General features: G+C 39.5%; 1 protein-coding gene across 4 annotated transcripts in view; it reads right to left on the bottom strand.

Annotated features, from left to right (window-relative positions):
- The window catches only part of PMS1 (PMS1 homolog 1, mismatch repair system component), a 224807-nt gene that overhangs the window by 130111 nt on the left and 78759 nt on the right, over positions 1–15937 (bottom strand). For all 4 annotated transcript variants that reach the window (XM_063430155.1, XM_063430156.1, XM_063430159.1 and 1 more), the window contains exons 3-4: positions 14995–15177; positions 4485–4587 (exon numbers count right to left, since the gene is read on the bottom strand). In XM_063430155.1, coding sequence (XP_063286225.1) covers positions 4485–4587; positions 14995–15177 — 286 coding nt within the window. The remainder of the gene's footprint in view (positions 1–4484; positions 4588–14994; positions 15178–15937) is intronic.

Raw genomic sequence — 15937 nt, 5'->3', positions numbered from 1 at the left:
AAATGAATTTATTATTAATTACTTTCCTTAACCTGCACTAATTGTGCACACATTATTATTGCAAAAACTGTAAAAAAAAAAAAAAAAATCTAAATTTTTCATTTTTTTTTGCATTTTTCTGTATTTTTTTTATAATAAATAAGCATTTATGTATATATATATGTTACATCAAATTAAAGCCCTTTCTGTCCTTTAAAAAACGGTATATAATATGCGTTGGTGCAATAAATTAGTAAAATGCAAATTGCAGTTTAACGCAAACAGCAAAAAATGACGTTGTCATTAAGTGAAAGACAAGCTTCTGAAGCTCTGTCCTTAAGGGGTTAACCTCCCTGGCAGTCTGATTATGTTAGTATTTTTTAATGTTAAAGCGGTACATTGTTTTTACAATGTATTGTGTGTATTTTTTTTAAACCAGTGGCTCGTAGGTACAAGGTAAGTGATACTACAGTGTAATCCCAAGCATGGCTCGGTGTTACCGCTTTTGGTACTGAAAATTAACCTCGAGCTATGCTCGGGATTACCACCAGGGAGGTTAAGGTAGGCGCAGAGGGTCTTGGGGGACTTTCCTATGTAGTGTGTTAAATTGGGGAGACGGAGGTAGTGTATTAATTTGAGGGAGGGAGGGTGCAGTGTATTATATTGGGTGAGGTAGCGGGCAATGCATTAGAGTGGTGGAGGGAGGGGGCAATGCGTGAAATTGGGGAGAGGGCCAGTGTATTCATTTGGGGGAGGCAGTATTAGAGAGGAGGGAGAGGGCCAGTGCATTAAATTGGGGGAGGGAGGGGGCAGTGTATTTAATTGGAGGAGGGGGCAGTGTATTAGAGTGGAGCGAGGGGGGCAGTGTATTATATTAGGGGGAGGGGGCAGTGTATTTCATTGAGTCTGCATGGAGGCGCTGAATGCTCCCCATGGAGATGCTGATTCGCCACACAGCTTTTTGCCACACATGCACAATAGACTCTCAATGCTTTTCTATGTGAAGAATACACTCATAGGACTTCAAAATCAACCCGATAATGTCATTTTTGTTTTTTACAGCTGTGCAGGAGCATACATTCACCATTTTAGTCCCATTACCAAACTTTTCTTAACATGTCAAGGTAGTTGGACTGAAACTTTGGTTATATGCAAAAGCACGTCTCCTTAAAATAAATTTGCTCTTTTGTTTACTTTGAATCCCTACCAGCATGATGACATCCAGTGTCAGTGAGGAGACTTTTTTTTTTATACTGTACTTTTCTAAATAAACCTACACTTCTATGAAAACAGAAGTTTTTGTTCTTTTGTGGCCCACATACACTTAAACCTAGTTTATTATCTGGCTTGTGTTAGCCTTTGAGTTTGACATGTTTGGTGTATCTGCATGTGTGGCAGTGTTTGTCTGTGTATCTGAATGTGTGGCAGTGTTTATCTCTGTGTGTCTGAATATCTATACGCGTCAGTCTTTGTTTCTGTGCCTCTGTGTATCTGCATTTGTGTCAATGTGTTTATCTGAATGTGTGTCTGTGCATCTGTATGTATGACAGTGTGTGTATCAGTATCTATATGTGTGTCAGTGATTGTTTCTGTGTGTATGTACCTGCATGTGTCCGTGGTTTTATCTCTGTATTAGCATGAGTGTCAGTGTAGGTGTCTGTGTATCTGCACTGTATATACTATAATAGATATACAATAATATTTATATAATATAACATTTATATAATACAAATCTGTATTGCTTCACTCAGAACTCTGGAATTTCGAGTGCACCAGTTTATCACAAACAGTGGGTTGTATCTTTTTTGTGTTTAGTTTTGTTGTTGGTTTTGGGACAGTGCCCACACAGTGTTTTAAGCTGCTTATCACTTTCACATCCATATAAACTTATAAGTGCATTCTATATCACACTTTTATCATTTTAGATTTAATATAATATTCATGGAGGAGGAGCATGGTGAGCCTGGGGCAGAGAAGAAGCAGGGACAGCCTGAGGCACAGGAGATGTAGGGAGAGCCTGAGGCAAAGAACAATGTGATATAAATTTGAAATTTGAAATAGAGCTCCCCTCTGATGAGCTGCGGGCGAAACGCGTGAGTCAGGGGCCTCTCGACGATCCACAGCTACTGCCATCTACGGATGCACAAGATCTCTCTCTTACTATGGCTAATGGGGCATCACGGATCTCGAGCTGACTTTTAGCTTGTATTTGGAAGGGCGAGGACCAAACGTTTGAGTTCCCACTTGCTATGAACTAGCCGCATAACTTCACTAATTATTTGCTACCCTGCCGGGTTTCTGTATACCGACCTTCCTAGTCTAGCTATCAGTCTTTTATTTATTTATGTATATAAACTTTGGGGTTTAATGTTGACCGTGATTGAACTCCTCCATATACACATAAGGCTTTATTTGGGCACCATATAAGGCTTCTTGTTATATACTATGTTAGCATGTCTGCTACATTGTCAATTGGGTTTTACACTGTTTATCGGGCGTATTAGCGATCTCTATCCAGGAGGTCTCAGCCCTCACTAGCGCCCATTTACTTACATGGAAGGCTTTATTTATGTACTACTTAGCCTATATGTAAATATGGACAAGTGAGTGTATTGCTGCCTTTACCTAGGAGGTTTCAGCATACACCAACACATATGTCCTTTGAATGTGCAAAATTATTGTTTTTTTGCACCAAGTTTCTACAGAGAGGACGCTGAAAACTTTTGAACAGGTCCTCTCCATTCATCCTACTAGGGAAACTTTCCATTTTTTGACGTTGTAGGGATCTACAGATATGGGTTTTTACCCTAAACGTCAGAACATTTAACAGACATTATATGGGAAGTTTATTAACGCTTACGTTTACATGTTAATAACGATCTACTTCTCAGACATATGTTTTCTACCAGATTCATAACAGTGTCAGTTTTTTATTAATTAATTTTTTGTGGTTATTCCCACATTTTAAGCGCATTATTAAAGGTTATGTATTAATTATTTAGGGCACTCACCTCTCTTTTTCTATTTCTCACTACTTTGGTAGTTCCCCCAGGGTTACCCCCTTATCCTGAGTGCTCTCTCCAGGCTTCCAGCTCTCTTCTTTTAGTAGCAATTATATTAATTATAAACATTTTGTTAATATAAAGGGTACTGTGGCAAACCTAGCCACTTCTAGAACACTGGACTTTATATGTCAAAAGGTTGTCTGTACTTTTTGCTGTGCTGTGTATGTATTTGGATGTATCTTATGTTGCCATTGTAATTCGTATGCCAGCAGCCGTAAGCCACTAGCATTCATGTACGTCGTTTCACGAACAGCGACTATCCGGGCTGTTCGTGAAATGAATACGGGCCCCCCTGATAGACCACACATTAAGGGACGTGTGGCGCTCGTTAACCGATTGCAACAATGTTGCAATCAGTAATTAAAGGCTCTCCTAGGTGGCCGTCGTTCGACTACCGACCACGCGGCGGTCTGCCATCTTGGATCCTTTGTCTCTTCAGCAGTGTTTGGTCGTCGAGTGCCTGGAACTGAAAACGGCTACTCGACGACACGAACACCGCTGGACTTCCAGAGCGGTCAGGAGTTCCGCCCGTATCACAGTAATGTTCCCCATCGGTGTTCGGTAGTTTTAAACCGGACTCGATGGTTAAGTCTATTTCGTGCGCCGTTCAGTAGTTTTAGCTGGGATCTGAGCGGTATTCTCACGAAATACAACCCCAGACCCCAGCTATCTACCGATATAGAAGTTATGGATTTTAATGTGAATTGTCGGTTTTGCTGCACGGAGGGATAATCCACTTAACAGTATATTCCAGTGGGAGTATCCCTCTCGTGCAGCAGTGCCTGATGGGAGAAATGTCCAGAATGTTAAGTCCCCCATGTAGTCCCCTACTGTATTACCCCTGCTAAGTCTGTCTGGAAACCCCTTGCATGGGGAATTGTATAAATATGGAAGCCTGTGAATAAAGACCTCAGTTGACTCCCAGAACTGTGTTTTGTCCGGTTACTGGGGGATTTGGGATATTGCCTTACTTTTCAGCGCTGACTGTGGATTTACCCTTAATACCAGCGGAGATCGTGGATTTTAATATTGCACTCCGCTACAGGTACAATTTATGGAAATGGGCTACACAAGTGAAAAAATGTTGGGAACCTCTGCTGTAGACGAAAGTGAGAAGAAACAAAAGAGAACTTACTTCCACTGCACCTCTGTGTTCAGGGTAATATTGCTGACCCATGATGCCTCAGGCATGTACAGAGAAATGCCATGAGTGCATGCACACTTGAGCATCACTACAGTAGTGTTGCACACACACGTTTGCCAAATCATATGGCACTGAAGGTGTAAATTTAACTTACAAAACATGCCTGAATAGCCGGGCATGCCTTTTAAATAAAAAAAAATTAAACGTAATGAGTTTGTACAAAATACATAGGGTTGTCATTGTGCAGATAAATCTCATCAATTTATATATTTTTTTAATAAATAAACATCACTTACCCTGTCCAAGGTGAGAAGGCTTTTGAGAAAGAATATGTCCACTGGCATCCAGTACATATTGTGTGCTTAAGTCATCCACAGCTGTTTTTGTTGTTATATGTACCTAAGGATAAAAGGGATACAAACAATACAAAGATTATAGGGTGATCAAAATACATACTTTAGTTTGGTTTTGTTTGAGCAAAATGTTTACCACGGCATATATCAATTGGTGCTTACCGCTCATAACCGGTGATAAGATAGCACCATCTATGCAAGTAAATCAAACGTATCACAATATTAGGTTGTTAACAGGAAGATTAATCAGGGGTTTAAAGATGGATAGGCTAAAAATAATGAAAAAATAGGGCAGAGGGACCAAGGCAGCACTTTGATTTTATTCATTTGTATTTATAATTTTTATGTATATGTTACTTTTTTGTTTTATCCAGCTTTTTCCAAATACTTGTCACGGGAGGAAGGATGTCGGCACTGTGAATCCCCGAGTGTTTTGATATGCTGGATTTCAACCATTTTCTTGTGAGAGCAATCAAATAAAATTATTGTTATAGATTATACTGGTGCACTGTGTCCTGTGTGTCTCTCCCTCTTAATTAAGGTCGAAAAAGAAGACAACCGAGATCCTTCGAGTCCAAAGGACCGTTATATGCCTGCACTGCACTTTTATTCTGTGAGTGCAACACTATCTTTGTTTCTATTTGTAGATTGTATTGCTTATATTTTCATTAAGAAGATTAGATCTAGATTACAATCTTACAATGGGTAAATTTATTTTATATACGTTTACCTATTGGGGAGCACGTGTGTTATATTTCATTTTGTGTATCGTTTAAAAATAATGAATTGAATGCTGGCAAAACAGATGCAGAGGTATTCAGCACAAAGTCCAAATTGATGAGGAAAACTATCAAAACTATTGAAACATTTATTTTATAGAAACATAGAATGTGATAGCAGATAAGAACCGTTTGGCCCATCTAGGTTGCCCAATTTTCTAAATACTTGCATTAGTCCCTGCCTTATAGTAAAATTTTAACAATTTAGTACATATACCTAAAAAAACATGCTTGTATTTATTGTTGCATGCTTTCTTTGAAAGTATATGAATAACAGCACTCTCTTATAGAGCGGTGCATGCACAGATTAACTGACAGAGATATAAAAAAAATATCACCAGTCTAAAATCCCTGAGCATATCTGCATCTATCTAGTTGTGATAGGAGCAGTCAGATTGAAACGTTGATACTAATTGGCAACCTTTAATAAACTTATCTTCATTGGAAATCCATTGAGTGCTCTCATCTTTATTATTTGATTACACACACATATGTATATATATATATATATATATATATATATATATATACACACACACACACACACACACACACATATTTAGTATTTATTTGTGGTCAGGGACAAAAAGCCGGTTGTGGTACAGAGTTGGTTGTGGTTGTGCTGAAACCTACGATCAGGCAGGTCTGTAAATAAAGAGGGCCTAACAAGGTAGTGATATGAGAAAGTGGGAAGTGGTGGGTGGGATGAATTGAACGGCAACAGCCCAGGTAAGGGTTTAAACAGTTTGTAACCCCTCCCAAAATTCCAGGACACAGCCTTTATATTTGTGGTTGGGGACAATCAATAGATTATGGTTGGCCCATCAATAGATTATCGTTTGGGTGTTAAGCATGGTCTACTCGTTATATGACCTTGAGAATGTTTACTAGGGTAAGGAAGCACAATGGTTGTAATTAGAAAAATTAGTAAGTAAATGATGTTGAATGCCGGTCAGGTAAAGTTTATAGTATTATGTGATAGTTTAGACTAAGATGGCAAAAAGAAGCCAAAGCCAACTTAGTCTAGATGCAAAAAGTATTAGTAATCTGAAAGTCAGATACAAATGTATTGAAAAATTTAATGTAATTTTCAGGCTGGGCAAAAGTGGTAAGAGGGGTCCCTCGGGGTTCTATTTTGGGATCGCTTCTATTTAACATTTATAAATGATCTTGCAATAGGCATTGGAAGTCATGTTTCAGTGTTTGCAGATGACACAAAACTTTGTAAAGTAATAAAATGTGAGCAGGATATTGCTTTGCTGCAGAGGGATTTAGATAGATTGGGGGACTGGGCACTAAAATGGCAGATTCAATTTAATGTAGAGAAATGCAAAGTTATGCACTTCGAGGTAAAGAATGCACAAGCAACTTACATCCTAAATGGTAGTGAATTAGGAATAACCACACACGAGAATGACTTGGGAATTGTTATAGACAACAAATTAGGTAGCAATATGCAATGTCAATCTGCAGTTTCTAAGGCCAGAAAGGTTTTGTCATGTATAAATAGGGGCATAAATTCTCGGGATGAAAATATAATTTTGCCTCTTTATAAATCGCTGGTAAGACCACACCTTGAATATGCTGTGCAATTTTGGGCACCTGTTCTAAAGAAGGATATCATGGCACTAGAAAAAGTGCAGAGACAAGCTACACAATTGATAAAAGGAATGGAGTATTTTAGCTACGAAGAAAGGTTAAAACATTTAAATCTCTTTCGTTTGGAAAAACGGCGCCTCAGAGGGGATATGATAACATTATAAAAATATACTCGGGGCCAGTACAAACCATTATCTGGAAACCTATTCATAAACAGGGCTATACATAGGACACGAGGTCACGCATTTAGGCTGGAAGAAAGGAGATTTCATCTAACGCAAAGAAATTTGTTTTTTTTTACAGTAAGAGTAATAAGGATGTGGAATTCTCTGCCTGAAGAGGTGATTTTATCAGAGTCCATACAGATGTTTAGACAGCAATTGGATAAATACTTCCAAAAACATAACATTCAGGGATATGATTTCTAATTAATGGGGTAATAGCTGCTTGAGCCAATGAGATTTCTGACTGCTATTTTGGGGTCAAGAAGGATTTTTTTCCTAGTTTGTTGCAAAATTGTAAGAGCTTCAGACTGGGTTTTTTGCCTTCTTTTGGATCAACATCAAAAACAAATGTGAGGAAGTCTGAACTTAAAGGACGCAAGTCTCTTTTCTATAGTAACTATGTAACTATATATGAAAATAGTCAGAGCTGTTTTATGTTCTATGTGTGCTTGTGGATAGCAACCTGATATGGGCCAGTAACATAGCTAGTCCAGTATGTGGACTTTGAAGGCTGGGGATTTCATGTGTTTCCTGGCAGTCGGGTGGAGTTTGAAGAAGTCCTGAAAATGAGAACGGGACAGAGCATCAGATGCTGAGTTATCACAGCCAGGGATGTGAACACAAACCAGATAAAACGGACGGTTAGCTGCTGGCCAGGTGAATCTCATAATATTCATGGTGATTATTAAAAATAAGGAACACTGTTGATATTGAAAGTTGCTTTGTCTGAGCAACATTTGACTGCTTACCCTTGCCATAAGTTTCCTCAAGTATTAGAAGCTGAGGTTTCATGAAATTATGGTAGGTTAACAGTCTCGGGGGACCACGTGTCTTTAACCCCTTAAGGACACATGACATGTGTGACATGTCATGATTCCCTTTTATTCCAGAAGTGTGGTCCTAGGGGTTAAACCACCTGTCCTCAAATATAGCTGTAAGGCCAATGTGGCTGCAGCATCCATCCATTCCATTACAATTAAGTAAAACTCATGCTAAACCAGTTGGGGCTTGGAGATCAAGTGAGACTGTACAGTCGTCACAGGCAGGCCTGACGAGAGGCAGAGTAGCCATAAAATAAATGAATGATCCGGAGGGATTATGCACATGACAAAATTTAGTGAACCCAGGAGGGACAGAAGGTCCCTACGTAACCAGGAAACTGTTCATTTCTACCCAAATTCGCCAGATTCTTGTCAGGGAGACTGGACTGCATTAAAGTAGAGTCCAATTGTATGTCAAAACCAGACTAGTTGTGGGGCCTATCAACTTGTCCTTGACAGTGGGACCCCTTGTTTGGATAAAAAGTCAGTGCTTAATGCTCTGAGGGTATATTTTTACCCACCTCTACCCTCAGACTTCATCCAGATAGTGAAGCACCACCGCTTCTCTGAAAGGGCTATGTTTATAAAAAAAAAGGGTTAATCCTAGAGGGACCTGGCACCCAGACCACTTCATTAAGCTGAAGTGGTCTGGGTGCCTAGAGTGGACCTTTAAGGTCAAATAATCAGATCTATAATATGACCAACACAGGACTGGAAGCACAAATAGAACAGGCATATGTGAAGCCTGGATAGGGATGAAAACAACGTAAAAAGGGACAGACAGTTAATAATTTACACATTTGTGAAAAGCTGAAATGCATGATAAATGATAAATATATGTAGGAGACCAAAATTAAGGCAGACAGAACTTGAGACTGTCAAGCTGTAATAGTTAACCATTCAAAATTAAGACTACACAGGCCAATTGAGGCCTGGTGTAATAGAAGTAGACATGCCAAAAATTAGAGATCGACTGAGGGCAGAATGCAACCTTGTTTAACCCTAACATGGTGAAATGATGGCTTAGCACAATAATTATCATAGATACAAAGTAGCTGGATGAGGAACAAATACAAAAGAAGAAATTTGTTCAAGCAGATTAAGTCTCAATAGTACTGCCCAGAAAAATATTATGGCCGTCTGAACACCCATAATGCAAATGTTTAAAGACTCCGAAATGTCCAAATGATGCTTGAGCATAATGTCAGCTATATCTATTATGTTTAGCCAAATGAGGGCCAAAATGCCATTTAAATAATAGAGCATATACATGTATAATAGGAACGAGTAAAAAAGGGCAGATTGGCTGAACACAGAGGCCGAACGAGAGTACTCATGGTTCGATACTGTTGAACACAGTTGGATGAAATGCGTCTTGGCGAATGTAGGCAGCGTCACCCATGCTTGGTGGATGAACCGCCCCGTATGCGAAAGAGGGCCAAATTGGGTACTTGTAGGGCCGAATGAGGTGAAATCCATGGGTATCGAGCCTTTCCTCGAGTAGTAAGGTTTAGTCAGCGGCGTATCAGGAGGCACAGATTCTCCTTCCAGAACAGGAAGTTCAATTCTGAATCGAGCGGAAACGACCCAAGAAAGACTGTTTAAATATTTTATATATATTTTTTTATATTTACTTTTGTATAACAGAGCCATGTTACAATGCTGACACCCCATCTGTTCTCCATTAAGGGTAAATAAGTAAATAGGAGTTTAGAAATATACCCCTCTCTGTCTCAGAGATTTTTTTTTTTACCTGAAGTTGAAGGAAGCAAGGTGAATTGTTAGTCAAGTTTTGCTTGACGTGGCAGGTGGGCTTGCCATTGGAGTTACTAAATAACATCCATTTATTTAAATATGCATTGGGATTTGGGAGTGTGTGCAGGTCCCCCTTTTTTGGGGGCTTTACATATACATATATATATATATTTATATATATATATATGTGTGTGTGTGTGTGTGTGTGTGTATGCATATATTTGTGTGCACATTTGTATATATGTTAAAATATATTGGTGTCTGTGTAAGGATGTATTTAAAAATGCGCATTTGGCGATCGACTGGACATGAGGGGTGAAGGAAAGGCTGCAGTCAAACCGAAATTCTAGGCAGCGAGCTTTTGAGGTAGAGGTGATTTTCCCCCCAGAAAATTCTCGGTGGAAGACTTCAGATCCCCAGATGTGAGAAAGAAAAGGACAATAAGAGATCTAGAAGGAGAAACAGACCAACACGAAGATCAGACACAACAGAAGAGAAAGAAGTGAGTGTTTTCAATCTAACAGGATCCTGAATCAGGATGAGACATCCATTCTAAGAAAATGTCTAAAATTTGCTCCAACATCAAAAAATTCTGACTTTAATGTATGTATAGATCTACATAAATTCATTCGAAAAGTCTCAATCAAGAAATTCTTTATGGACAAAGATCCAACACAACAAGTGACAGAGCAGAATTATGTTCATACTGGACTACATCCTACCTCAACTTTCTACCCACAACATGTCAAAAATGACTCCATTAAAGTATTCCATATCAAGCATTTTGATCGCATGCAATTTAGTCGTGACAAATTGGTCGAATTACACTGTTTGTGCATTTTGATTGCATGCAATTTGGTCGCCATTCATTTTGGCCGCATTTTGATATAAGGTGTCATTTGGGTAATATAAGGTGTCAATATCTTAGGGTAAGCGTTAGGGTAAGCGTTAGGGTAAGCGTTAGGGTAAGCGTTAGGGTAAGCGTTAGGGTAAGCGTTAGGGTAAGCGTTAGGGTAAGCGTTAGGGTAAGCGTTAGGGTAAGCGTTAGGGTAAGCGTTAGGGTAAGCGTTAGGGTAAGCGTTAGGGTAAGCGTTAGGGTAAGCGTTAGGGTAAGCGTTAGGGTAAGCGTTAGGGTAAGCGTTAGGGTAAGCGTTAGGGTAAGCGTTAGGGTAAGCGTTAGGGTAAGCGTTAGGGTAAGCGTTAGGGTAAGCGTTAGGGTAAGCGTTAGGGTTAGGGTTAGATCAAAATATCTCCCCTGCCGGCTCAAGCACAACAGATTAGCAACGCTCTGAAAATATCGGAGATCGCGAGAGGAAGGCATGGTCTGTACCCTGCGGAGGTACAGACCACATCACTAGCCCACTGGATCACCAGGGATGATCAGCAGCTTGCTCCCTCTTCCCCCCTGCAAAGTAAGGTAATAAGGGGAAAGGGGAGTAAATGTGTAGTTTTTTTTTTATTTAAATTCTGAAACAATCAAAATTAATTATAGGGTCAAAACTACTTCCCTAACTATATTCAACCTTAAAATGTGTTCAAAACCAATAAAAAAAATATTTTTTTTTATGGTAAAAATGGCGACAAAAATGCATGCAATCACAATGCCATGCGACCAAAATGCATGGCGACCAGATTGCCTCGACCAAAATGCATGCGACCAAAATGCATGCGACCAAAATGGTAGAAAAAGATTTCAAGAAAAAGATAACCAATAAGATCACTAAGGACAATCTAACAAGAAGGGAAAGAAGTTCACTGAAACAACTTATGAAATCGAAGGACATTACAATCAAAGCAGCGGACAAAGGAGGCGGTCTAGTTATCTTAAACACTGAAGACTACATCGAAGAAAATCAAAGACTATTGGGAGATATTGGCACTTATTTGAAACTAGACAACGATCCCACCACCTAATATCAGGATGAACTAAAATAGATATTAAACTATGGGAAAGAAAGAGGAATCATTAACGAAAGGGAGTTTAAATATCTTCACACCCAATTGCCAAGGATTCCGGTATTCTACTATTTGCCTAAAATCCATAAGAAACTAGACAAACCCCCTCTATTAGATTCCATTTTATCCAACTATTATTTTTAAATTTATATTATCAATTTTATTCCTTAATTTATTTATTATTCCTGTTCTCAAGTACTCATCTGCTTATATAGTTACCTCTACTATATAGTTATCCTTATCTACTTGTATATCACTATTATCCAATTGAGTCCGTAACATTTTGACCTATTCTATTCAATGTATCCACACTGGTACTCCCTCCCATTCGCTCATTGTGCGGTTCCTTCACTGTGTTATTCGCTATATTTCGTTATATTTCTCTTATTTCTCCACACTTTTGCATTACCTCAATTTTGTATTATACTCCCATTTATGTATATCGATTTTTCTTTCTTTTTGTCTATCACATTCAAGGGCATATATCCAATTTTAACATGTATCTTTTCAGTCCTGTCTCTCCTGCACTTTGAGGTCTGATGATACACTATTACCTATTAGAGTCTCGTCTAAAGATGAGTGACAGATGAATATACTAATGTATGTGTTTTTTTCCCCAGAATGGATCACCATTAGGACCTATAACATTAAAGGACCACTATAGTGCCAGGAAAACATACTCGTTTTCCTGGCACTATAGTGCCCTGAGGGTGCACCCACCCTCAGGGTTCCCCTCCCGCCCGGCTCTGGGGAGAGGAAAGGGTTAAAACTTACCTTTATTCCAGCGCTGGGCGGGGAGCTCTCCTCCTCCTCTCCGCCTCCGATCCTCCCTTTCGGCTGAATGCGCATGCGCGGCAAGAGCTGCGCACGCATTCAGCCGGTCGCATAGGAAAGCATTTACAATGCTTTCCTATGGACGCTTGCGTGCTCTCACTGTGATTTTCACAGTGAGAATCACGCAAGCGCCCCTAGCGGCTGTCAGTGAGACAGCCACTAGAGGATTTAGAGGCTGGCTTAATCTTGTCCGTCCCCTGGAGTGAGGTCCTGTCGGGATGTACACACAGACGCACGCCGTCCTCACCGGCAGTTGCATCCAGCAGGCGATTTGGTACAATTCAATCCATATCCATCCCCAGCCGATACGAGGGTTCATTTCATCAATTGACATTCATCAGACTGGTAATAACATCATAGACTGTTCCTGATCTATATTTTATGGTTTTTATATATATTTTTTGTTAATAAACTAGTTTCTTTTATCTGACCCAGTTTCTGCAAAATCATTGCAATTTACTCCAGTCTACAGCGATATTTATTGCTCTAAGCAAGCAGTTCTATATACTCTGTGTTGCTATCTATTCCATCTAATTTAGTTTTTCATCTTTGCTGATACAAAGTATAATATCTAGTGGAAGTTTCATTGCACCCCTGTATCTCTCAGGGTTAGACACCAACACTGTACATTGATACATTATCGATCTCATACGCTTATTTTATTTCATTTTTTCTACTTTTTACCATCCATCACATCACTATCTCTATTCTGATGTTTATTAGTGATATTTTTGATTCATCCATTCTCTAAACATAATTCTTATCCTTTATCCCTTAAAGGCACAGTACCCTATTTATTTTAAATGTCTAAATTATATGTGTGTCTACTCTTTATGTGCAATATCTACCTCATTTCTACCTCTACTCTGATGTTTATCAGTCACATTCTCTATTCATCTATTTTTTAACTCCATCAATTTTCATTTTATTTTTTTTATTTTATTTGATATCTCTTAAAGGCACAGTACTCAATTTAAATTTTTTACACTGCAATTATTTTATTAAGCCATTATCACTAGACAGCTCCTGGTCTATATGCACTATCGTTCAGAGGTGATGGTAGCGTTGTTGACAGACACAAGAGTAGCAACACTTAAGGGAGGAAAGATCAGAAGTTCTGTTTTGGACAGGTTGAGTTTAAAGGGACACCATAGTCACCCAGACCGCTTCAGCACAATTAAGTGGCCTGGGTGCAAGGTCCTCCAGGTTTTAACCCTCCAGATGTAAACATAGCAGTTTCAGAGAAACTGCTATGTTTACATTGCAGGGTTAATCCAACCTCTAGAGGCTGTCTTCCGGACAGCCGATAGAGGCGCATCTGCAACGCTGGATGCGAAAATCGCATCCAGCGTGCAGAACGTCCATAGGAAAGCATTGAGAAAGAGCCGAGCACGCGCATTCCGCTTCACTCAGAAGCTGACGTCGGCTGGGGAGGAGAGGTCACCAGCGCCGAGGGAGCCCAGGGTTGATTAGGGTAAGTAACTGAAGGGGTTTTAACCCCTTCAGTGCCAAGGTGGGTGGACCCTGAGGGTGGGTGGGGGTTTAAGGGTTATAGTCCTGCTGGTTCACTGCTGCCGTATATTTGAACTATTTTAGAGAGCGCCTACACCTGCTTTTTCTATTTAAGGGTTATATAGTGTCAGGAAAATGAGCTTGTTTTCCTGACACTATAGTGATCCTTTAAGGAAGTGAGCAGCTATCCAGTTGGAAATAGCAGAGAGGCAGTCAGAGACACGAGTAAAGATGGATGGAGAAAGATCAGGAGAGGACAGGTAGTTTTGCGTGTCATCCACATATAAATTATAATGGAAGCTGATGAGTTTACCAAGGGAGGCAGTATAGATAAAGAACAGTATATGTGTGCATGTGTGTATGTGTGTATATGTTGTACGTATGCCTTAGTGGGTGTGAGTGCATGCATTCTTAATCTGTGTAAAAAAAAGTTTTTTTTTTTTTTTTTTTTAATTCATCCTTTTTTTAGTACCATCTCCTGCACGGTTTGTTTTTTTTCCTCTCTCTCCTTACTCTGTGATCCTTACACAGAATATTTACGACACTCTGTGAGAATGGTGTCTATTTTCTATCAGACCTGTGTATTATCTGCACTCATGTCGCTTTAACCCCGTATCACAATTTAACTTTGAATTCTGTGTGTCGTTTGTGTTCAAAAATGCTTTAGACTTGAGAAAGGCAGATTCTCCCAAAAGCTTGTAGTTCTGAAATTCTGTTAGTACAATAAAAAAAGGTATTACAAGATACAAAGTTCATCTGTTCTTACATCTGCATCACTGGACTAACACGGCTACAATCTCTACTCACTCACCTCACTCTTTATCAATAATTTCCATTCGCCCACTAGCCATTGGTGAGTGAAAATTCAACCATGGCGAGTGTGCCGTGGATCCTCCAGGCTTGCAGTAGTCCCTAACATTTATACCTGTCTAGTACCATAAGATTTGAAATGTGAACTAGTAAATAATATCACCTCAGCTACAGAGCAGATTGAGCCCAAAGCTTCACCACGAAAACCATATGTTTCTAAATTCTCCAGATCCTCATGAGTATTGATTTTCGAAGTATAATGCTTGATGCCCATCACAGGTGTATCGGACGCTTTGATCCCATCCCCATTATCTCGAACCTCAATCTTGTCAAATCCAAAATTCTCCTAAAAGAACAAAGCATAGTAATTAGTTTTGGACAGATTTTCGGTAAGTGTAGCATGGAAAATTAATTAATAGCATACACTTGAAAAATAATAAAAAAAGGAATCAATAACACTCACTGGCTTTTCAGGCCTTGCTGGCAGCCAAGTGATAATGTAACATTAGGCAACTCTTATCTAAACAAACACTTTTCCTATAAATCATTCCTGACTGCCTCTGGCATTTGTCAAGTCTTTCCCAACTTCGCTTTCCTTGGGTAATTGGCATTTCAGATTGGCAAGGCCTTGGGAACAAGGGGTAATCTAAACAATTTCCAAATTTTTATATCATTTGTACACTTTCACAAGCATTTGTGGCTTTAAAATTCTGACGACAACTAAAACACTGCTGAAACCACATGCAGAATCCTAGGCACGCAAGGGAATTGATTTTATTATCAAAGGAATGTTTAAAAGGATACTATAAGTGCCAGGAATACAAAGCTGTATTCCTGGCACTAAAGCTCCCTCTGCCACCCCCTCCCTCGCGTCCCCCGCCCGGGTGAATAAAAAGGTTAAAAACCCTGTATTTACTTACCTTATCCCAGTGCCTATGTCGCTCGGTGCTGGGTCAAAGCTCTGCCTCTTCCGACGTCCCTCAACAAGCAGGAGCTAACGCAATGTGTGGCACATGCCATGTGCACATTAGACCTCCTCAAATCAAAATAAATTTTCCTACGGGGAAAAAATCTGACACTGGAGCAGTCAGCGTCACTTACCGTTT

Source organism: Pelobates fuscus, chromosome 8 (assembly GCF_036172605.1).
Source record: "Pelobates fuscus isolate aPelFus1 chromosome 8, aPelFus1.pri, whole genome shotgun sequence".
Classification (NCBI taxonomy): Eukaryota; Metazoa; Chordata; class Amphibia; order Anura; family Pelobatidae; genus Pelobates; species Pelobates fuscus.
This window is presented reverse-complemented; position numbering and strand designations above follow the sequence as displayed.